Genomic DNA, 26,277 nt, shown 5'->3' on the forward strand with positions numbered 1-26,277 from the left:
GGAAAATGCTCATTGGTAAAGGCAAATACACACTGAAGGTAGTTTATCAACCATGTACAAAGTTTGTAGGAAGGTTAAATAGACAAAAATACTAAAATCATCTATATTCACAACAACCATTTAAGGGATACACAAAAAACCAGTGGATGTAAAATATGATGTCAAAAAAAGCACTGGGGGTGGGGGAGATTGTTAGAATGCATTTAAAATTAAGAGATAAAATTAAGAGATATATACAAACCTCATGGTAACCCCAAACCAAAAATCTATAATATACACACAAAAAAGAGAAAGGTATCCAAACAATACTAAACATAAGGATCAAATCACAAAGAGAACACAAGAAGAAAGGAATCAAAAAGAACTACAAAACAACCTTAAAACAATTAACAAAATGGCAAAAAACATATACATATCAATAACTATTTTATGTATAATTTGACTACCTTCTCCAATCAAAAGACATAGAGTGACTGAAAGGATACAAAATATATATATATATATATATATATATATATATATGCTGCCTATAAGACATTTACTTTAGATCTAAAGACACACTCAGATTGAAAGAGGATGAAAAAGGGTATTCCATGCAAATGGAAATCAAGACAGGGTGCCAATATTTACAGCATACAAAATAGACTTTAGAACAAAGACTATTACAAGAGACAAATAAAGACATTGCATAATGATCAAGGGATTAATCCAAGATGATACAACAATTGTAAATACCATCTAAACACATAAAGCAAATTAATAGACATAAAGGGAAAAATTGACATTAACCCAATAACAGTAGGGGACTTTAACATTCCACTTACATCAATGCCACATCTTTCAGGCAGATAATCAATAAGGAAACATTGGTTTAAAACGACACAGTAGATGAAATAGACTTGATACATATATATAGAATTTTGCATCAAAAAGCAGCAGAGTACACATTCTTTTCAAGTGCAAATGAAACATTCTCCAGGATAGATCACAGCTAGGCCATAAAACAAGCATCTCTAAATTTAAAATTTAACGAATTTGAAAACATATCAAGCACCTTTTCTGACCACAACACTATGAGACTAGAAATCAACTACAAGGGGAAAAAAAAAAAACTGCAGAAATCTAAAACATGGGGAGACTAAACAGTATGTTACTAAACAACCAATGGATCACTGAAGAACTCAAAAGAAGAAATCAAAATGTACTGGGAGACAAATTAAAAAAAAAAAAGCAACTATTCAAACTCTATGTGATGCAGCAAAAGAGTTTTAAGAGGGAAGTTTATAGCCAATACAAGCTTACTTCAGGAAACAAGAAAAATCTCAAATAAATAACCCAACTTTAGACCTAAAGGAACTAGAAAAAGAAGAAAAGACAAAACTTAAAGTTAGTAAAAGGAAATAAATCATAATCATCAGAGAAGAAATAAATAAAATAGAGACTAACAAAGCAATAGGATAGATCAATAAAGCTAAGTACTGGTTCTTCAAAAAGAAACAAATTCAATAAACCTTTAGCTAGATTCATAAAGAAAAAAAGAAAGAAAGAAGGACACATAAATAAAATCAGAAATGAAAAATGAAGGGTTATAATAGACACCATAAGAATACAAAGGATCATAAGAGACAACTATGAACAACTATATGCCCATAAAAGGACAACCAAGAAAAAATCAACAAATTTGCAGAAATGTATAGTCTCCCAGGATTGAACCAGGAAGGAAGAAAATATGAGCAGACCAATTACCAGTAATGTTATTGAATCAATACTTAAAAAAAAAAAAAAACACTCCCAACAAACAAAAATCCAGGACCAGATGGCTTCACAGGTGAATTCTACCACATGTTTAGAGAACACTTAGCATCTGTCCTTCTGAAGCTATTTCAAAAAACTGCAGAAGAATCACTTTTGTGAGGCCAATATTACCCTGATACCAAAACCAGGCAAAGATATCACAAAAAAAAACATAAAATTAAAAGTCAGTATCACTGATGAATCTAGATACAAAAATCCTAAACAAATTATTAGCTAACCAAACCCAACAATACATTAAAAGGATCATACACCATGATCAAGTGGATTTATCCCAGGGATGCAAGCACAGCTCGATATCTGAAAGTCAATCAGTGTGATATACCACATTAAAAAATTGAAGAATAAAAACTATAAGGTCATCTCAACAGATGCAGAAAAGGTTTTCACAAAATTCAACATCTACGTATGATTTTTTAAAAACGGATGTTGAATTTTCCAGAAAGTGGGGAACATACCTCAACACAATAAGGGCCATATATGATCATCCCACAGATAACATCATGCATAACAGTGAAAAACTGAAAGCATTTCTTCTGAGATTAGGAATAAGAGAAGGATGTCCACTCTTGCCACTTTTATTCAACATAGTATGGAAAGTCTAAGCTCTAGCTAACCAGAAAAGAAAAATAAATAAATAAAATAAAAGGAACCAAAATTAGAAAAGAAGAAATAAAACTGTCACTGTTTATAAATGACATGATACTATACATGTGTGCATGCATACTAAGTGGCTTCAATAGTGTCCAACTCTTTGTGATCCTATGGACTGTAGCCTGCCAGGCTCCTCGGTCCATGGGATTCTCCAGGCAAGAATACTGGAATGGATTGCCATACCACCTCCAGCAGATCTTTCTGACTGAGGGATTGAAACCACATCACTTATATCTCCTGCATTGGCAGGCAGGTTCTTTACCACTAGTACCACCTGGGAAGCTCATGATACCATGCGTTGAAAACACTATGCATTGAAAATCCACTAGAAAACTACTAGAGCTCATCAGTGAATTTCATAGTTGATGGATACAAAATTAATACAAAGAAATCTGTTGCATTTCTATAAACTAATAAGAGCTAGCAGAAAGAAATTAAAGAAACAATCCTATTGATAATTGCATCAAAAAGAATAAATTACCTAGGAAGAAACATATCTAAGAGATAAAACACATACACTTGGAAACCTATAAGACACTAATAAAAGAAATAAAAGATTATACAGTCAAATGAACAGATATATCATGTTCATTTTTAGAAAAATTAATTTTATTAAAATGACCATACTATCCATACAATCTAAAGATTTACTAGAATCCTTATCAAATTACAAATGGTATTTTTCATAGAACTAAAAAAATTCTAAAATGTGTGTGAAAATACAAAATACAACAGACAAAATAGTCTTACAAAAGAAGAACACAACTAGAAATATTACTCTCCCTGATTTCAAACTATAATACAAAGCTACAGTAACCAAAACAATATAGTACAGGCACAAAAACAGACACATAGGTCAATGGAATAGAATAGAGAGTCCAGAAACAAACTTACACACTTACAGTTAACTAATCTATGATGAGGGATACAAAACTATACAATAGAGAAAAGACAGTCTCTTCAATAAGAAGTGCTGGGAAAACTGGACAGCTACATGTAAAACAGTGAAATTAGAACATTTTCTCATACCATATAAAAAATAAACTCAAAATGAATTAAAGACTTAAATGTAAGGTAGATAGGTTTAGTTGCTAATTTATGTCCAACTCTTGTGACCCCATGGACTGTAGCACATCAGGCTCCTCTATCCATGGGATTTCCCAGGCAATAATACTGGAGTGGGTTGCCATTTCCTTCTCCAGGGATCTTCCCAACCCAGGGATCTAACCTAGGTCTCCTGCAATGCAAGCAGACTCTTTACGGACTGAGCTATCAGAGAAGCCCCAGAAATCATAAAACTCCTAGAAGAAAAAAATATGAAAAACATTCTTTGACATAAACTATAGCAATATATTTTGAGTCTGTCTCCTAAGGCAAAGGAATCAAAAAACAAAAATAAACAAATGAGACCTAATTTAAACTTGAAAGTTTTGCACAGCAAAGGAAACCATCACAACATGAAAAGACAATCTACTAAATGGGAGCAAATATTTGTAAATGATATCGCTGATGAGTTAATATTTAAAATATACATACAGCCGATACAACTCAATATCAAAGAAACCAATCACCCAATTAAAAAATGGGCAGAAGGTGTGAAAGTGTAAGTCTCTCAGTTGTGTCCAACTCTTTGCAACCCCACGGATTGCAGCCCGCCAGACTTCTCTGTCCATGGAATTCTCCAGGCAAGAATACTGGAGTGGGTTGCCAATCCCTTCTCCAAAGGATCTTCCTGACCTAGGGTTGAACCCATGTCTCCCACACTGCAGACAGATTCTTTGCCATCTGAGCCACCAGAGAAGCTCAGGCAGAAGGCCTAAACAGACATTTTTCCAAAGAGGATATACAGATGGCCAACAGGCACATGAAAAGATGCTCACCACTACTAATCATTGGAGAAATGCAAATCAAAATCATGAGGTATCATCTCACATCTGACAGAATGCCTGTCATCAAAAAAAAACACAAATAACAAAGTTGGCAAGGATATGGAGAAAAAGAAACCCTTGTACACTGTTGGTACGAATGTAAATTGGTGCAATCATTCTAGAAAACACTAAGGAGGTTCTTCAAAAAACTAAAAACTAGAAATATTATATGATCCAGCAATTCTACCCCTGGGTATATATCTTAAGCAAATGAAAACATTAATTCAAAAAGATACATATACCCCAATGTTCATAGCAGCATTAATTATAAGAGTCAAGATATGGACACAACCTAAAGTCCTTTTAACAGATAAATGGATAAAGAAGATGGAGTATGTATATATGGGCTTCCCTGGTAGCTCAGATGATGAAGAATTCACCTGCAATGCAGGAAACCATGGTTCAGTCTTGGGTTAGGAAGATACCTTAGAGAAAGGAATGGTTACCCACTCCAGTATACTTCAAAATTCAGGTTTAAATTGAAGAAAGTAGGGAAAACCACTAGACCTATTAGATACGACCTAAATCAAATCCCTTATGATTATACACTGGAGGTGACAAATAGATTCAAGAGATTAGAATCTAATCTAATTGGTAGATAGAATGCTGAAGAACTATAGACAGAGGTTCATAACATTGTACAGGAAGTGGTGACCAAAACCAAGGAAAAGAAATGCAAGAAGGCAAAGTGGTTGTCTGAGCCTTACAAACAGCTGAGAAAAGAAAGGCAAAGGAGAAAGGAAGAGATATACCCAACTGAATGCAGAGTTCCAGAGAAAATCAAGGAGACATAAGAAAGCCTTCTTAAGTGAACAATGCAAAGAAAGATAGGAAAACAATAGAATGAGAAAGATTAGAGATCTCTTCAAGAAAACTGGAGATACCAAGGTTGCATTTCAAGCAAAGTTATGCACAATAAAGGACAGAAATGGAAAGGACCTAACAGAAGCCGAAGAGATTAAGAAGAGGTGCCAAGAACAGAGAAAAACTATACCAAAAAGGGTCTTAATGACCCAGATAACCACAATACTCACTTAAAACCAGACATGCTGGAGTGTGAAGTCAAGTGGACCTAAAGGGAACATTACTACTAAAAAACTAGTGGAGGTGATAGAATTCCAGCTGAGCTATTTAAAATCCTAAAAGATGATGCTGTAAAAGTGTTGCAGTCAATACGTAATGAATTTGGAAAACTCAGCAGTTGCCACTGGACTGGGAAAGGTCAGTTTTCATTCCAGTTCCAAAGAAAGACAATGCCAAAGAATGTTCAAAAACTACCATATAATTGCACTCATTTTACCTGCTAGGAAAGGAGTGCCCCAAATCCTTCAAGCTAGGCTTCAACAGTACATGAATCAAGAACTTTCAAATGTACAAGTTGGATTTAGAAAAGAACCAGAGATCAAATTGCCAACATATATAGGATCATAGGAAAAGCAAGGGGATTCCAGAAAAAATATCTACTTCTGCTTCACTGACTACACTAAAGCCTTTAACTGTGGATCACAACAAACCATGGAAAATTCTTATAGAGACAGGAATACCAGACCACCTTACCTGTCTCCTGAGAAACATGTATGCAGGTCAAGAAGCAAAGGCTAGAATCAGTGAATGTAGCCATGAAATTAAAAGATGCTTGCTCCTTGGAAGAAAAGCTATGACAAACTTAGGCAAAATATTAAAAAGCAGAGACATCACTTTGCCAACAAATGTCTGTTTAGTCAAAGCTCTGGTTTTTTCAGTAGTCATGTATGGATGTGAAAGCTGGGTCATGAAGTCTGAGTGCCAAAGATTTGATGCTTTCAAACTTTGGTGCTGGAGAAGACTCTTGAGAGTCCTTTGGACTGCAACGAGATCAAACCAGTCAATCTGAAAGGAAATCAACCCTGAATATTCAGTGTAAGGACTGATGCTGAAGCTGAAACTCCAGTACTTTGGCTACATGATGCAAAGAGCTGATTCACTGGAAAAGACTCTGATTCTGGGAAAGGCTGAGGGCAGGATGAGAAGCAGGTGACAGAGGATGAGATAGTTGGATGGCATCATGGACTCAATGGACATGAGTTTGAGCAACCACGGGAGAGAGTGAAGGACAGGAAAGCCTGGCATGCTGCAGTCCATGGACTCGCAAAGAGTCACTGAGCGACTGAAATGATGCAGAGTACGTCATGTGAAATGCCAGGCTGAATGACTCAAGCTGGAATCAAAATTTCTGGGAGAAATATCAACAATCTCAAATATGAAGATGATACCATTCTAACAGCAGAAAGCAAAGCGGCACTAAAGACTCTCTTGATGAAAGTTAAAGAGAAGAATGAAAAAATTGGCTAAAATCTGCAACATTCAAGAAAACTAAGATCATGGCATCTGGTCCCATCACCTCATGGCAAAGAGATGGGGAAAAAGTGGAAACAGTGACAGATTTTATTTTCTTGGGCTCCAAAATCACTGTGGATGGTAACTGCAGCCCAAAATTAAATGACACTTACTCTTTGGAAAAAAAGCCATGACAAACCTAGACAGCATATTAAAAAGCAGATCTTTGCCAACAAAAGTCTGTATCGTCAAAGCTATGGGTTTTCCAGTAGTCAGGTTCTGATGTGAGAGTTGGACCATAAAGAATGCTGAGCACCAAGAACTGATACTTTCAAATTGTGCTGAAGAAGACTCTTGAGAGTCTCTTGGTCTGCAAAGAAATCAAACCAGTCAATTCTAAAGGAAATCAACCCTGAATATTTCATTGGAAGGACTGATGCTCAAGCTCCAATACTTTGTTCACCTGATGCAAGTTCAGTTCAGTCACTCAGTCATGTTCGACTCTGTGACCCCATGGACTGCAGCACACCAGGACTCCCTGTCCATCACCAACTCCCAGAGTTTACTCAAACTCATTCCATTGAGTTGATGATGCCATCCAACCATCTCATCCTCTGTGGTCCCCTTCCCCTCCCACCTTCAATCTTTCCCAGCATCACGGTCTTTTCCAATGAGTCAGCTCTTTGCATCAGGTGGCCAAAGTATTAGAGTTTCAGCTTCAACATCAGTCCTTCCAATGAATATTCAGGACCTGATGCAAAGAGCCTACTCATTGGAAAAGACCCTATGCTGGAAAAGATTGAAGGCAAAAGGAGAAGGGCAGCAGAGAATGAGGTGGTTAGATAACATCACTGACTCAATGGACATGAATTTGAGCAAACTCGGATATAGTGAAGGACAGAAGAACTTAGCATGCTGCAGTCCATGGGGTGGTAGAAAGTCAGACATGACTTAGTTACTGAACAAAACAAATCAATAATTACCTTAAATGTCATTGCACTAAATTCTCCAATCAAAAGGTATAGCATGGTAGATAAGATTCTAAAAAAAAGAAAAGAGCCTATAATATGCTGCCTACAACACTTTAGGGTAAAGGACACACAAAGAATATAAAAACAGATTCTCACTTACTAAGATGTTATCTATTGAATAGTTTTACATAGCCATCTTCCATAGAAAAGAAGGGTTAATAACAACTGTAATATAAGCAAATAAAAGTATGAAGTACATTAAAATAAGACAATACCATGACTAATCACTGTTTATTTCATTATTTAATTTGAGAAACAAAAACCAATAAGATATACCATTAACTAAAATACAATTTATCATAGAAACTCCTAATAAAATATAACTAGAATATTTTTAATGTTTAAAAATATCTTAAATAATAGTCAATATAATATTTAATGGTGAAATATTAAACAAACACAATTCCATAAACTAAAAACTACGTAAAATACTTGCTATTACCTGTTTTCCCTAATATTATTCTTGACATTCTAGGCAGTGTATTAAAAGAAGTGATGGAAAAAAGGAATAAATAACTGCCCAAAAAGAGGAGAAAACACATCAGCTGAAATATGACTAGACCTAACAAGCTTGACAAAAAGGGAAGTTATAAAATGAGCCAGCAAAATGCAATATCATCCCTAAATACAGTAACAAAAAGAGAGTAGTATGAAAAATATAACATTCACAAATAAAAAATTAAATATTGTAGAGGAAATATTAAAAGAAATGTGCTGAATCTATATGTAAGAAACAAAACATTGTTCAGAAACATAAAAGAATTGATTGAATAAGTTATTTGGAATGGAAAGATTCAACATTAAAAAGATTTTAGCTACCCTATAGTTTTATAATCTTTTTAAAAATCACTTTGCAATTTTAATTAACAACTTCTAAATCTAAGGTAAATTTTACAGAAGTATACAAGCACCTTAAGAAAAATTTTGAATGAGGTCTTGCAATACTGGTCAAAAATACTATAAAGCTACAGTGACTAACACAGCCTAGCACTTTAAAAGTTTAGATAGAAAGATAAATGGAAAAGAGCTAAAAAACAAGAGTGGCTGCAAATATGCGATCCATATATAATAAAAGATGTTATTTCAAGTCAGATGGGATAACATGGGTTATTTAATAAATGATACAGAGATATTTGGTTAACTGCTTGAGAAAAAAAATTTGAAATTATCCATCAAAATATATCCAAGAGGAATGAAAGGGTTAAGTGTATAAAAATATAGTCAAAGAATTCGAAGAAAATACAGTAGAATATAATTTTAGATTGGGAGAAACCTTTCTAAACAAACCCCAAACAGAGAAAAAAAAAAAAAAAGGGAAAAAGAGCATTAAAACAGGGAGGGAAAGATTTGACGACAAAACCATACAGTAAAGAAAATGACAAAATACACAAATATGACAAAGAAAGGCTAGTACCACTAAAGAGTCTTATGAAACCATAAGAACTAAACAAATCCTTTAAAGGAAAAATGGGCAAACAACATAAACAGACAATTTACAAAGGAAGAGATATTTAGTCCAAATGAATTTATGTAAAACTTCTCATTATCAGTCAATATCAAATGAATTCAAAATATATCAGCAACAATGTTATATTCCCCTATCAAACTGGCAAGGTATGTTTAAAATAATCATAGATGGCAAGGAAATACTTGCTAGTGAGAGCACAGAACCCTATATTCTATCTGAAGGGCTATGTGGCAATATGAACAAAAAGTCTTTCCAAAAAGAACACATCCTTCAACTCAGTAATTTCACTTTTTCAGAATATATCTATATCCTAAGAAAATAATTACTAAATAACACTGAAAATACTAAAAAGTTAGCCATATTTAAGGTTTTCTTTATAATGACAAACAATAAAACCTTAAATATTGAATAACAGTCTCAGTCAAATTATAAGAACCTCACTTTATATTATATTTGCTGCAAATAAAAGTAATATTTTAGAAGACAACCTAATCATAGGGAAATTCATAATATATCATTAAGTGGGAAAAGTAAATTACAAAAAATTGTAAAAGGATGATTCGAATTTTAAGGGAAAATAATTCTAAGGCATATGCACACATTAAAATGGAAAGGATATACACTATAATATAGGTAGAATTAAAGGACAATTATATTTTCCTTTAGGTGTGTTTATATTCTTTTTATAATACATATGAATTTTATAATGAGGGGAAAATAATGAAATATATAAATACACATGGCTAAGATACACTAAACCATAGTAGTATGGTTTTCATTTCTTTTCCCTTTTTTAAAAAAATTATTTTGTGGCCACACTGCATAGCAGGCAGGATCTTAGTTCCCCAAACAGGGATAGAACTCGACACCCTCGTAGTAGAGGAATGGAGGGCTAACCACTGAAACACCACGAAATTCCCCAGGTATGTTTTTCTTGGACATAGTATTTAAATCACCCTAAATTATCTGAATAATTAGAACCAATTTTGGTGACTAGTAACTGACTTGATCTCACCTACAATAAAAGTGTGTGTTGAGTTTTAGTAGCGGCTCAATCAAACTACTTGAATGCTATTTTAACTAAATTTTTTTGTTTTTTTTTATCATATTTTTGGAATCTTTTCATATGATTATGCTGACAAAATATAAAGATGTAAAAACAGACACTGATGTAGAGTAAATCAAAATGAAAAATTTGGTAAGAATCTTATCTTCTACGCCCATAAAAACAGCAGCACACAAATGAAAGTTCACATTTTACAAACAGAATCCAGAAAAACAAAAAGTTAAAGAATTTGAAAAGCCTGAGTTTGCATGTTTCACTTTTGAGATTTTGACTACATAAAGCTAGTACAGTTTTGCATTTTTGAATCAAAAATAAAGAAATATAGAAAGTGGGATTGGAAAGATAACCCAAATCATAAAAACTTGATGCTGAATCATAACATAATAAAATGTTAGCTTCCACGTTACTGAGAGAAAACAAGACCCCCATCATTCACGCTGGCAAAAGCTTGCCTTTGCATAAACCATTTCTGTACTCACTGTCATAAAACCAATGACTTTGGAAAGGGAAGAAAACAGAGAATGACGTGCAAAGTAGCACACACCATGTTATTGCAGCTGGATAAAGAATATGTCACTAATGACTTTCTACACGTCAGTTATAAATTGAGTTTCTTTTTCTTTTCCAAAATAGCAAATAGCCTTTATGAGTTCAAAACAGAAGCAGTGAAATTCAAAAATACTACCCACTTTCCACTTGATTTTGATACTGCATTAGTTAATAGAATGTTATTAATTATTCCTTGGAAAAGATATGACTACCCTTTCTCTTCATTTGAGTTGAATATAACATGTCTGAATACTAGGCAATATTCTATAATAAATTCAAAATAAAATTTTCATCAGATAGTTATCACCAAATGTTCATCTTAAATGAGAAATTATCCATGGGAATATTCACCTGAAGTCATTTGATAAGTTCAGAAAACTAATGTAATTGAGTTCTCAAATTGTCAGTTTAAGTGACAGAGTGATAGATAGAGCAATGACTATCTGTAAGGGATGACCGAGAAAAGTAATTAATGACAACAGATTCTATCCACAATACCAAAAGCTACTTCAGTACTTCATACAGTACTTCCTCTCCATAAAAGAATCAACAAGAGGGAGCTGGGCAAAAAGTATAACTGCTTAACTGATAGGGCAGGTTAATTTTGTAATGGATTGGGACTGCCCACCTCTTAATTTGTTTCAAAATAATAATGCCAATCAATTATCTTTAAAATAAGGATGCTCATCCTCAGCCAGGTCAGAGATCATGAAATGTTAAGTTCTGTGAAATCTATTTGAGATTAATTAACCTAAGATCCTATGGGCAGTTAATAACAAGCACAACTTTCCCTCATGAGGGTTTCCTTAAGTGCAAGCCGTTTAAAAGCTTTACATATACTAATTCTCTTAATGAACCTTGGTAGGTACTTTTGTTGTGTGTGCTCAGTCGTGTTCGACTTTGTGACCCCATGGATTGTAGACCGCCAGGCTCCTCTGTCCATAGAATTTTCCAAGCAAGAACAATGGAGTAGGTTGTCATTTCCTCCACCAGGGGATCTTCCTGATCCAAGGATTGAACCTGTATCTCCAGCATCTCCTGCATTGGCAGGCATATTCTTTACCACTGCACCACTTGGGAAGCCCAAGTACTTTTACTACCCTCATTTTAGATACAAGGAATTCAAAACATTGAAACCTTCAGTGACTTGCCCCAAGTCACTCATCTAGTAAGTTGACAGAGTCAGAATCTGAACAGGGAACCAGGCCTCAGAATCCAGTCATAAATATAAATAGCACATTCTATAAACTCCTTTGTTATAGTTACTACCGCTGATCATTTTTGACCAGAAAAAAATTCAAATTAGTGATTTGGATTCATCAATTAAGCTACTATAATTTCAAAGGGAAGGACTAAAATTATCTTTATTTAATTTGTTCATTTTTGACATAACATTGTTTTCATACTTTTTTGTTCAGCAAATGAAACTTCCCTGGTAGCTCAGCTGGTAAAGAATCTGCCTGCAATGCAAGAGACCCTGGTTCAATCCCTGGGTCGGGAAGATTCCTGGAGGAGGGTATGACAACCCACTCCAATATTCTTGCCTGAAGAACCCCAATGAACAGAAGAGCCTGGCAGGCAAAGAGTCAGACACAACTGAGTGACTAAGCACAGCACAGCTAAAGCTACTGTTTTCCTTCTGTGCCAAGGAGGAGACTAGTGAAGTAGTGTGTCCTGTAAGTTATATGTTTATAGACTGTAAAAAGGGAAAAATTTCATTCTATAAACATTACAAAAGAATAAAAGTTTAGGAACACATTGTATATTTACCCTCTTAAATATAAATATCAGAAGTAAGAATTTAATGTTGGGGTACAGAAGATAAGCAGATGTATTGTGGTACAAAATAACATTTCTACATTGATATGTTTGATATTTTGTATACTGTACCTTTAATTTCTCCAAGAAGTTCACTGGTATTTAATCTTTCCATTTTTTCCTTCCAATCTTTTGAAAGTAGTTTTTCCATGCAGGAGGAATCTATTTAAATAAAAAAGTAAGTATTAAAAATATACATGTTTTAGATAAGTATTAAAATATTACAAATATAGAAGTCTATGGAGTTAATGGAGAAATTCTATCATTCAAAAATGATCAAAGATTTTTTTGCCGCTTTAACCAAGGATATAGACAAGTATATTATTCTATCTATCATAAAATACCACAACTAAATTTTTTTTTGCTGGAAAATTATTTACAATATTCCCAGGAGAAAAAAAGACAATGCTCAATAATCTTATTTTGGTATTATAATTTTAGCTAATTAATATTCAGCCAGCATTTATCATTTCTTTAGACTAATAGGACAGAACAAGGAGCTTTTTTCTACAAGCTTAAGTTTAGATATTATTCCTTTTAATTCAGGTGACTTTTTTTTTTTAAGTCCAAGCAAAATCTATGTGCAGTTCAAGGAAGAATGACAAATTTTCAAGTGAGAAGAGAATAATCAATCTGTAACTCCTTGTTCCTTAAAAAAATACACAGATGGCAACTTTTGTAAAATACCCATTTACAGTAAAATGCAAAGAAAATAAACTTGAGATATTCTGTCTCCCAGTAATAGAAACAGTTAAAACTTTTATATAAAAAGAGATGCATGATCTTTTCAAAAAGATCCTTATTTAAACGCTATTTGACCTACTGCATTTTTAAACAGCATACTAGATTTTGGAAGTTATTACACTTGTTTCTATAAGATTCATAAAGCTTACAGAAGTTTACATTTTAGGGTGTTCTAATAATTAGCAAATTTTTATCAATGAGTTATTTTTCCTCTGATCAGGTAGATTTGAAACTAGAGCTACTGCTTATAACTACTTACATGCATCTTATAAGTCTCAAATTTTAATAAACAGGCCACATTTCCAAAAGGGAAAGCAGATTTAAATACTCAATCCTTAGTGCAAAGCATACTCCCATTATACTTTAACATTCCAAGTGTCAAAATTCTGATAATCTCTTTTTAAAATTATATTTAAAAACTTATTTCAACTCCAAATGTTTTTTCTCTCCCATATCAGTACCTATCTCTTTAGCATTTTCCCTTTCATTTTTTCTCCAACTTCTAAGTCCTCCTTGAATTTTTCAGAATGACAGTAAGGCTAAGATGGATCTAAAGGGTTTCAGAAACTTGATAAGCTTAGGCAAAGACAGTGAGCCCCTGGGTAAGAGATGAGAAGACACTGCATGGTTAGAACATATTGGTGAAAACAATTAACATTTGTCCATGACATGATCAATCAATCAAGAAATGGATGGAATCCAGATCAGTGTGTTGGTAAACGGCTGATGAAGAACTAGCTATCACAGGAGCCAAAGTTCTTTCTAAATAGAAGTCAGCTTGATTCTATTAAGTGAAAGCTCCTTGCTCCTCCCCTTACTTCTTCCCTTCTTTCCTTTCCTCCTTTTCTTCCAGGCTTTCCTATTAATTATTTTCTTTTAAACAAATGATCTACCACTTTGATTAAAAATTGGATTCTGAGTGACCTGCCAATAGAGTCTCTATGCATATGCATACGTTCAGTTTGCATTTAATTTCCAAAATATTCTCTTGGATTTTAATTCAGAAACAAGGTATATACTTTGTTCTGTACATATTTTGTTTCTAGGCAAAAGTCAAAGAAAAGATAATGTTAGGTGTGAGGGTCAAGAAGGAAATCTTCAAAGTCATGCCTCTCAGAGATTCAGTTCAGTTCAGTCGCTCAGTCATGTCTGACTCTTTGCGACCCCATGAATCGCAGCATGCCAGGCCTCCATGTCCATCACCAACTCCCGGAGTTCACTCAAACTCATGTCCATCGAGTCTGTGATGCCATCCAGCCATCTCATCCTCTGTCATCCCCTTCTCCTCCTGCCCCCAACCCCTCCCAGCAGCAGGGTCTTTTCCAATGAGTCAACTCTTCGCATGAGGTGGCCAGAGTATTGGAGTTTCAGCTTTAGCACCAGTCCTTCCAATGAACACCCAGGACTGATTTCCTTTAGAATGAACTGGTTGGATCCCCTTGCAGTCCAAGGGACATTCAAGGGTCTTCTCCAACACTACAAGTCAAAAGCATCAATTCTTCGGTGCTCAGCTTTCTTCACAGTCCAACTTTCACATCCATACATGACCACAGGAAGAACCATAGCCTTGACTGGACGGACCTTTGTTGGCAAAGTAATGTCTCTGCTTTTTGCTATCAGAGATTACTTTTTCTCAAGTCAGGTTTAAATTTCTGGATATAACATTAGGTCATATGTAAGAATAATCAACAAAATGCCTTCAACTTCTTCTCCTACTCAGTTCTGTTACTTTTTAAAAAAACTTTTTCATATATATTACAACATCATACTAAACTGATAATCACTGAAATAAATGCTAAAGTATAACTTGTTTGGTTAAAATTTGAGTTGAGTCAACATATTATAATGATCAAGACAAAATCCCAATTTACTAGTAATGATCGAAAATTCAGAGCAAGTTCATGAACCAGGATTAGATATATACTAAATGTAAAACAGCTAAAATATGTCTCTCATTTCTATTAATAGACCTGAAATCTTTCAGAGCTCCAGGAAAAGAATGCTAAAATTTCATAGGAGAAAACAGAATTATATGGACAACATGAACATATTTATCAAATATATTTGAAGACACAGCTTTATATAAGAGCTAGTCATTAATTAAATGGTTAATAAATTAAAAACATTTCACATTTCTATTAGAAAAATTAATCCTCACCATAATGCTGAGTTAATCTAGCTATACAAATTCTCATTTCAGTAGAAGAAACTGAAAAGAAAAAAATAAAGCAATCTTTGCATGTCTATATTTATAGCTCATGAAAATATTTAGTAACAATCACTGATTGTCTTTATCCGCAGGGCAATAAAAGTCATGCCATACCACTTTATCAACATTCAAAACTGTGAGAAAATCTCTTGAAAAACAGGTTTCTCACCTAAAATCTATTTGCCAGCCCTCTAAGGATATACATACACAATAAGTACTCAGCACACTCCATAATGTAATATAAAACAAGTAAGGTAAGGTAAGAAAGTCCAGAAGATGCAGGTTGTTATTAAAAGCTACATAGGCAGAGGATACTACTACCTCTACCAAGATGTTTCTGACTTGAAACGAGGACATATATAATAGATAAAACTAAATGAAATCTATATTTTCAAATTTACCATTAAAAATAATATCCAGGTAAGGACAAAAATAAAAAATCAAGTATTCATCCTCCTTGTGCCACATACTTCAACTATAGTACTAGGACTCTAGCTTTACAGAGGCAGTTCATCAGATCAGACTTTGCCCTTTCTGACCATGCACATATGCAATAAATCAAAGAGGTCAAAATAAGTAAAGAAGTCTAGTTTGCATTATGGACAGGGAAAGATTAAGCCCATGTTTGAATTCAGTCCTCATGCAGGATTTCAAATGGAAAAAAAGAACTAAACATCACCCAGAACTCTTGGACCACTGCACAGGAAACTATGTTTTACACGATGGACTGGTGAACATCGAATGCAGTTATGGTAGCGCCACAGTCCTCAACACAATGAAAAATAGACAGTGTATTTCATTATCTGAGTTTGACTACTCAAATTTTAGTATTTTGACTGAGTTGTCTTCAGCTAATTAGGAGAAGACTAATTCAGCTAAGTAAAATACCTTTTGGAAATTAAGATTAGAAAACTACAACATTATAGTATCACAATATTATAGTATGTGTCACCATTGTACGTACATATTAAAAATGAATGTAAACCTAACACTTCAGCATAAAAGTGAAAAATGCCAAAATTAATTCCTATTCCTATGAAAGAATTAGTGTCCATAAAACAATATATAACTAATGAAATCCAAGAGTTTAGTATATTTATCTTGCCCAATTTTTGTAAATAATGTGAGAAAAACACCACTATCAAAAGTTAAGAGTTGAACTTCAGTTCTTGTTTATTTTTAACCAAAAGGGTTTTGATATGGTATAAATTAATTCTCAGCTGCATAGCTATGTTTTCCCTTTTCCTTTGCAAATCTAAGTTTTTCTATTTCAATAAACTTTTTCTAAGGAAAAAAAGAAAGATATAATTCAGAACTAGCATGTTATAAATATACAGCATAATGGATTGCAAAGCAATGTTTCTGCTTCCTAAGTACCCAGGTATCAAACCAGGTAAGTCAGGAATGTTTTATCATGCTAATAATTAATTTCACAGCACAAGAGAAATTTGAAGTAAGTTGTTTATTTCCTAATCTAAATGATGATGTTTTAGGAAAAATTTTAAATTATTCCTAGTTAAACAAAGTTGCAGTAGTTTTATTAACTCTTAACTCTAAGCAAAGTAAAGAGTCTAAGAGTAAATAAAGAAATAATCACTAAAACGAAATCATGGGAAACAGGAAAGGATAATGGGAAAATTTTTTTATTGTACTTTAAAACAATTTACCTGTGAGTAAACACTTATCATTATTCCTTTTACCTCAAAGTGATACTTAAAGTTAGAAATGCTAAAACATTAGAAATATGATACAGAAAATAACTTTAAAATACTTTAGTGAGAAACAACAATGTCTGCCCTCCTGTATGCATATTTCCTACTGCTTTTTAAACTTTGTTTAAAGCAATCCCTTTTATTTTTACCACAGGAATCATAAATTTCAAGGGCAATAAATTTTCTATGTATCCAAAGAACAGTGATAACTTATCAAAAGTATCCTTGACCTTGGTTTACAGCTAATTTTGATAATATATATTTATATCCCTGCTGATCATCAATCTCATATTTTTCATTAGGAAACAGAGATGCACATGGCAGTTACTGTACATTTTTCCACAGTGACAAGTGCTCCACAATACAGTGGGATAAAATTGGAGCTTGGAGAGCTTGAAGAGCACTCTTAAATTTTAATTAAAACCCTCCAAGCTCACTAAAATAATTAGACACTAAAATGCGCCAGTTTTATTTTGAAGTCACTGTAACGTACAGAGCACACTCCCTGACGACTATGCGTGCTCTCCTTCTCTCTCTCTCCCTCTCTCCAGTGAAACAACTGATTTTCCAAATACGATCAAGGAGGTATAAATAGAGGCTGTTCTCAATCTTGCTCTTCATGCTGGGAAGCTGACAGAAAAGACAGTAGAGTGGGCTTCTCAGACTGCACCAAACGAACCTAGAACAACTCGCCTAACCAAGAGCTCGAATCACTGACAAACTGCAGATAAAATTCAGTCTTCAAGGAACACCACGAGTTATATCACTGATCTTTTTTGATCCAAAAGTCAAACCTTTAACCTCTTAAATGTTTTTGCTATCTTAAAATATCTCATACAATGCTATATTCCATCCTATTTTTAGCCAAGCAGCGAGAGAAAGCATGCCTTTCCCATACAGCAGGGCAATGATATAAACATCAACACAGATGCTCTGCCAGGAAGAGCTGGACTTCTCAAGCACTTGATCATTAAGGAATGCACCAACTGTTTTGGATAATCTCGTGCCAGCTCCCCTTTTGCTCCACACTCCCCTCTGGGAGTGGCCAATCTTGTCCTGGTCCTAATTTTTCATTTTACTCCTCCATAGCCTCCCCCCATCCCCCAAAAGATGAGAAATGGCATTTATGCCTAGCAATGAAAAAGCAAGCTCACTTCCCCAAACAGACCAAAACTTTCAAACAATTAACCCTCCCCTCTTCTTTCAGATAAATTACTAAGTATAAAATGCAATCTGTTTCCTTTGTTTATTCAATATGAACAATTTGTAAATGACTCAAGGATAAAATTCAGAAAATGTTGTGCTAAATTAGAACCATTATAAACATGCTAATGACTCAATGCTTGAGTAAAACACGCATGATCGGTGTGAAGAAATAGATTTAGTTCCTGTGAAATTCTGTTGTGCTGCTTTAAAATGATTTGGTCATTAAATCAGATATATTCCTTCCAGGAAAAATGTTAATTCTACAACCACTTTACTAGATAATATACTGTGAGTGTCTCGGTATGTGTGTGTCAATGGTAGCTATTGAAAATGTCATTTGAACTCTTGGATGCACAATTTTGACATATTCATGACAGAGAGAAAGCCCCACATTTAAGAGCTGCCAGAAATACATACATAGACATCATCACATTAAGTTCAATATTCTCTCTTTGTACTGTTTTTATCTACCAAAGTCTGATAATGTTTTATAGGGACCACTTAAAACTGGCACTTAACATACATTCACGGAACTCATACTGTTCTACACGTGCAGGTAAGAGGTATCTCTTTCATCTGCTTTTCAAACCTGCTTAGCACCTAAAAGTATCAGAACTTCCCTGGTGGCTCAAATGGTTAAGCGTCTGTCTACAATGTGGGAGACCTGGGTTCGATCCCTGGGTCAGGAAGATCCCCTGGAGAAGGAAATGGCAATCCACTCCAGTACTATTGCCTGGAAAATCCCATGGACAGAGGAGCCTGGTAGGCTACAGTCCATGGGGTCACAAATTGAAAACCAAATTCCTCCCGCATATATATCAAAGTACAACTGCTACCAATGCCAATATAGAAAAAGAGGGGCAACCAGCAGGTGAATCAGAGGCTCACAGCCTCCTGCTGTAGCTGAGACTTCAATGATCACTAAGACTAAAACCCCATTTCAGAAATGAAGAAACACAGTCAAGATATAGAAGTCACCTTCCTGACCTTGCCTTACCCAAAGTCAAACAGCCTGGCTCCAGTTCAGTGCCGGTTTCACTGAAAAGACTATTTAAATCATTACTTGACCTCAGTTTTATAGTCTCTATGAAGCAGCTCTCAATAATAGAAAAAAAATAATTATGTGTGTGCTAGTCACTTAGTTGTGTCCAACTCTTTGTGGCATTATGGACTGTAGCCCATTGGGCTCCTCTGTGCATGGGATTTCCCAGGCAAGAATACGAGATTGTCATTTCCTCGTCTAGGGGATCTTCCCGATGCAGGGATCAAATCTGGTCCTCTGTACTACAGGCAGATTCTTTACCATCTGAGCCACCAGGAAAATCCTGGTGAAAATTATTTTTTTCTATTATGATGCATCAGTTCAGTTCAGTTCACTTGCTCAGTCATGTCTGACTCTTTGCGACCCCATGAATCGCAGCACACCAGGCCTCCCTGTCCATCACCAACTCCCGAAGTTCACTCAAACTCATGCCCATCGAGTTGGTGATGCCATCCAGCCATCTCATCCTCTGTCATCCCCTTCTCCTCCTGTCCCCAATCCCTCCCAGCAGCAGGGTCTTTTCCAATGAGTCAACTCTTCGCATGAGGTGGCCAAAGTACTGGAGTTTCAGTTTTAGCACCAGTCCTTCCAATGAACACCCAGGACTGATCTCCTTTAGGATGGACTGGTTGGACCTCCTTGCAGTCCAAGGGACTCTCAAAGAGTCTTCTCCAACACCACAGTTCAAAAGCATCAACTCTTTGGCACTCAGCTTTCTTCACAGTCCAACTCGCAGATCCATACATGACCACCGGAAAAACCATAGCCTTGACTAGATGGACCTTTGTTGGCAAAGTAATGTCTCTGCTTTTGAATATGCTCTCTAGGTTGGTCATAACTTTCCTTCCAAGGAGTAAGCGTCTTTTAATTTCATGGCTGCATTCACCATCTGCAGTGATTCTGGAGCCCAAAAAAATAAAGTCTGACTGTTTCCCCATCTATTTCCCATGAAGTGATGGGACCAGATGCCATGATCTTCGTTTTCTGAATGTTGAGCTTTAAGCCGTCTTTTTCACTCTCCTCTTTCACTTTCATCAAGAGGCTTTTTAGTTCCTCTTCACTTTCTGCCATAAGGGTGGTGTCATCTGCATATCTGAGGTTATTGATGTTTCTCCCAGCAATCTTGATTCCAGCTTGTGCTTCTTCCAGTCCAGCGTTTCTCATGATGTACTCTGCATATAAGTTACATAGGCAGGGTGACGATATACAGCCTTGACGTACTCTTTTTCCTATTTGGAATCAGTCTGTTGTTCCATGTCCAATCTAACTGTTGCTTCCTGAACGGCATACAGGTTTCTCAAGAGGCAGGTCAGGTGGTCTGGTATACCCATCTTTGAAGAATTTTCCACAGTTTATTGTGATCCACACAGTCAAAGGCTTTGGCATAGTCAATAAAGCAGAAATAGATGTTTTTCTGGAACTCTCTTGCTTTTTCAATGATCCAGCGGATGTTTGCAATTTGATCTCTGGTTCCTCTGCCTTTTCAAAAACCAGCTTGACCATCTGGAAGTTCACAGTTCATGTATTGCTCAAGCCTGGCTTGGAGAATTTTGAGTATTACTTTACTGGCGTGTGAGATGAGTGCAATTGTGCAGTAGTTTGAGCATTCTTTGGCATTGCCTTTCTTTGGGATTGGAATGAAAACTGACCTTTTCCAGTCCTGTGGCCACTGCTGAGTTTTCCAAATTTGCTGGCATATTGAGTGCAGCATTTTCACAGCATCATCTTTCAGGATTTGAAATAGCTCCACTGGAAGTCCATCACCTTCAATAGCTTTGTTCATAGTGAAGCTTTCTAAGGCCCACTTGACTTCACATTCCAGGATGTCTGGTTCTAGGTTAGTGATCACACCTTATACACACATTATGATGCATAGTAATAGAAAATAGTAGAAAAAAATTATGTTCAATCATATAAAAATAATAGAAAAAATTATGTCTATTATTAATTTCTTCAGATGTGGAGTGAAGCACTCTAGTTCTTTAGACAGGGATGCTAAAAATGGTACTGCAGTGAAAGCAGTGTTCAACAGCCACGTCTCCCATACATACTCCATTATGCTGGTCTTCTTGTCCCTCCAAACTGCATTTTCCATAATGCCTTACCTTGTCTGAACTAAGAGCTTTCTTTACCTGAAATCATCAACTAAGGAAATGCTAAGATGCTGCTTAAAAATACTGTTGAACTCAAAAAGTAACGCTTCCCAAATCACAGTTTATTTCATGTACACAGTGCACAGAAGTAAGTGCCCTGATGCTTTTCTGTCCATTGCCAAAGGCTAAGGTATTCAAATCATGTAACATGAGACATTGCTCTGTGTGTTCTACAAACGTTTGATTTCATTTTTACTCTTTCAATTGCATATTTAACTGCTTTTTAAAACTTCATAGGACTGTGAAAACAATAATTTTATGCATCCATTGTATCTTATACTCCTTCTTTTGATAGAATTTCTTTGGGTTATATTTCTGAATGCCAATATTGTCCTGATGAAGTTATCAATCACAGTGCTTTGCAGTCTGCCTTGTTTGTAATCTACGGCTCTTCGCAGACACAGAGGAATTTGACCCAGTCAGAATTCTCTCCTGAAACTATCCAGAAAGGCTCTCTTATGTTCAAGTTGAAAGTTATAAGCATAACTTTCAAGCATAGAGGGCCTAGGATCGTCATGGCTATTCTCCCTAGTACATGGAGTTTGTCTGCAATAAGAATGAATAATGCCAAAAATACTAAGAAAAGTATAGGAGCAGATAGGAAAAGATAGAGGGGAGATAAAAATCTTTGTATCATGTTAGCATAGTTACATCCCAAAAAAGAAAAGCCAAATTCTGCTCCTGTGATTCTTGATAATGTAAACCAATATATTCTGGTTTTTGCTTATACTAATTGAGCACAAGCACGGAAATTGAAACTGTAATAAAAAATCTTCCAGCAAACAAAAGCCCAGGTCCAGACGGCTTCACAGCTGAATTCTACCAAAAATTTAGAGAAGAGCTAACACCTATCCTGCTCAAACTCTTCCAGAAAATTGCAGAGGATGGTAAACTTCCAAACTCATTCTATGAGGCCACCATCACCCTAATACCAAAACCTGACAAAGATCCCACAAAAAAAGAAAACTACAGGCCAATATCACTGATGAACATAGATGCAAAAATCCTTAACAAAATTCTAGCAATCAGAATCCAACAACACATTAAAAAGATCATACACCATGACCAAGTGGGCTTTATCCCAGGGATGCAAGGATTCTTCAATATCCGCAAATCAATCAATGTAATACACCACATTAACAAATTGAAAAATAAAAATCATATGATTATCTCAATAGATGCAGAGAAAGCCTTTGACAAAATTCAACATCCATTTATGATAAAAACTCTCCAGAAAGCAGGAATAGAAGGAACATACCTCAACATAATCAAAGCTATATATGACAAACCCACAGCAAACATTATCCTCAATGATGAAAAATTGAAAGCATTTCCTCTAAAGTCAGGAACAAGACAAGGGTGCCCACTTTCACCATTACTATTCAACATAGTTTTGGAAGTTTTGGCCACAGCAATCAGAGCAGAAAAAGAAATAAAAGGAATCCAAATTGGAAAAGAAGAAGTAAAGCTCTCACTGTTTGCAGATGACATGATCCTCTACATAGAAAACCCTAAAGACTCCACCAGAAAATTACTAGAACTAATCAATGACTACAGTAAAGTTGCAGGATATAAAATCAACACACAGAAATCCCTTGCATTCCTATACACTAATAATGAGAAAACAGAAAGAGAAATTAAGGAAACAATTCCATTCACCATTGCAACGGAAAGAATAAAATACTTAGGAATATATCTACCTAAAGAAACTAAAGACCTATATATAGAAAACTATAAAACACTGGTGAAAGAAATCAAAGAGGACACTAACAGATGGAGAAATATACCATGTTCATGGACTGGAAGAATCAATGTAGTGAAAATGAGTATACTACCCAAAGCAATCTATAGATTCAATGCAATCCCTATCAAGCTACCAACAGCATTCTTCACAGAGCTAGAACAAATAATTTCACAATTTGTATGGAAAAACAAAAAACCTCGAATAGCCAAAGCGATCTTGAGAAAGAAGAATGGAACGGGAGGAATCAACCTACCTGACTTCAGGCTCTACTACAAAGCCACAGTTATCAAGACAGTATGGTACTGGCACAAAGACAGAAATATAGATCAATGGAACAAAATAGAAAGCCCAGAGATAAATCCACGCACATATGGACACCTTATCTTTGACAAAGGAGGCAAGAATATACAATGGATTAAAGACAATCTCTTTAACAAGTGGTGCTGGGAACTCTGGTCAACCACTTGTAAAAGAATGAAACTAGAACACTTTCTAACACCATACACAAAAATAAACTCAAAATGGATTAAAGATCTAAACGTAAGACCAGAAACTATAAAACTCCTAGAGGAGAACATAGGCAAAACACTCTCTGACATACATCACAGCAGGATCCTCTATGACCCACCTCCCAGAATATTGGAAATAAAAGCAAAAATAAACAAATGGGACCTAATTAACCTTAAAAGCTTCTGCACATCAAAGGAAACTATTAGCAAGGTGAAAAGACAGCCTTCAGAATGGGAGAAGATAATAGCAAATGAAGCAACTGACAAACAACTAATCTCGAGAATATACAAGCAACTCCTACAGCTCAACTCCAGAAAAATAAATGACCCAATCAAAAAATGGGCCAAAGAACTAAATAGACATTTCTCCAAAGAAGACATACAGATGGCTAACAAACACATGAAAAGATGCTCAGCATCACTCATTATCAGAGAAATGCAAATCAAAACCACTATGAGGTACCATTTCACGCCAGTCAGAATGGCTGCAATCCAAAAGTCTACAAGTAATAAATGCTGGAGAGGGTGTGGAGAAAAGGGAACCCTCTTACACTGTTGGTGGGAATGCAAACTAGTACAGCCACTATGGAGAACAGTGTGGAGATTCCTTAAAAAACTGGAAATAGACATGCCTTATGATCCAGCAATCCCACTGCTGGGCATACACACTGAGAAAACCAGAAGGGAAAGAGACACGAGTACCCCAATGTTCATCGCAGCACTGTTTATAATAGCCAGGACATGGAAGCAACCTAGATGTCCATCAGCAGATGAATGGATAAGAAAGCTGTGGTACATATACACAATGGAGTATTATTCAGCCATTAAAAAGAATACATTTGAATCAGTTCTAATGAGGTGGATGAAACTGGAGCCTATTATACAGAGTGAAGTAAGCCAGAAAGAAAAACACCAATACAGTATACTAACGCATATATATGGAATTTAGAAAGATGGTAACAATAACCCTGTGTACGAGACAGCAAAAGAGACACTGATGTATAGAACAGTCTTATGGACTCTGTGGGAGAGGGAGAGGGTGGGAAGATTTGGGAGAATGGCATTGAAACATGTAAAATATCATGTATGAAATGAGTTGCCAGTCCAGGTTCGATGCACGATACTGGATGCTTGGGGCTGGTGCACTGGGACGACCCAGAGGGATGGAATGGGGAGGGAGGAGGGAGGAGGGTTCAGGATGGGGAACACATGTAAACCTGTGGCGGATTCATTTTGATATTTGGCAAATCTAATACAGTTATGTAAAGTTTAAAAATAAAATAAAATTAAAAAAAAATAAATAAAAATAAATAAACTATAAAACTTTAAAAAAAAATAAATAAATAAAAAGCCAGTTGTAACTTTAAAAAATACTGAACAAAAAGAAAAACACAACAAAAACTGTCACAGCATGTGCAGATGCTCAGTCATGTCCAGCTCTTTGCAACCTCAGGGACTACAGCCCACCAGGTTCCTCTGTCCATGCACTTTTCCAGGCAAGAATCCTGGAGGGGGTTGCTATTTCCTACACCAAGGGATCTTCCCGACTCAGAGATCAAACTGAACCTGCATTTCCTGCATTGGGAGGTGGATTCTTTACCACTTTACCACCATTTTTTATACAATTTTAACGCACTGAAAATCACCAACACATTAACTTGTATTACCTGAGTAAAACATTTATTATGCAAACCTTGAAATAAGCCTCTTGCTTTATTGAAAGACATGCTGTTGCATGTCTTTCACTCTGTTAATATAAAGTACTATAGGACTGCTATTTACAATTATTTAGCTATCTGAATTAGAATTTTCTGAACATGATGCAGTTGATATCTGAAGCTCCAATACTTCGGCCACCTGATGAGAAGAGCCGACACATTGAAAAAGACCCTGATGCTGGGAAAGATTGAAGGCAGGAGGAGAAGGGGATGACAGAGGATGAGATGGCTGGATGGCATCATTGACTCATTGGACATGAGTTGGAGCAAACTCTGGGAAATAGTGAAGGACAGGGAAGCCTAGCGTGCTGCAGTCCAGGGGTCCCAAAGAGTCGGACACCACTGACTGACTGAACAACAATAGCAAAAGTAGAAACTCAAGGTCATTAAACACAACTCCCATCTAAGATTAGCAAGCCCCAATTTCAGTTTCATGTTCATCAAAGCGGCTTCATTGTTCTGGTTAGTTGACTTTATATTTAATGTTATAAAACAAAATTACAAAATAAGTCTTTACTGATAAAATATCCCTTCCTGTATGTTTTATTTATGCATTGATAATCCATAAGAGATCAATTTAAAATAAGGATATACTCAA

The 26,277-nt window shown here is 35.5% G+C and overlaps 1 protein-coding gene across 34 annotated transcripts in view; it reads right to left on the reverse strand.

The window, feature by feature from the left end:
• Nucleotides 1-26,277, reverse strand: part of SOX6 (SRY-box transcription factor 6) — a 716,878-nt gene that overhangs the window by 285,300 nt on the left and 405,301 nt on the right. For all 34 annotated transcript variants that reach the window (XM_045162970.1, XM_045162964.1, XM_045162959.1 and 31 more), the window contains one exon: nucleotides 12,715-12,804. In XM_045162970.1, the coding sequence (XP_045018905.1) occupies nucleotides 12,715-12,804 (90 nt within the window). The remainder of the gene's footprint in view (nucleotides 1-12,714; nucleotides 12,805-26,277) is intronic.

The sequence above is a fragment of the Bubalus bubalis genome, chromosome 16 (assembly GCF_019923935.1).
Source record: "Bubalus bubalis isolate 160015118507 breed Murrah chromosome 16, NDDB_SH_1, whole genome shotgun sequence".
Classification (NCBI taxonomy): Eukaryota; Metazoa; Chordata; class Mammalia; order Artiodactyla; family Bovidae; genus Bubalus; species Bubalus bubalis.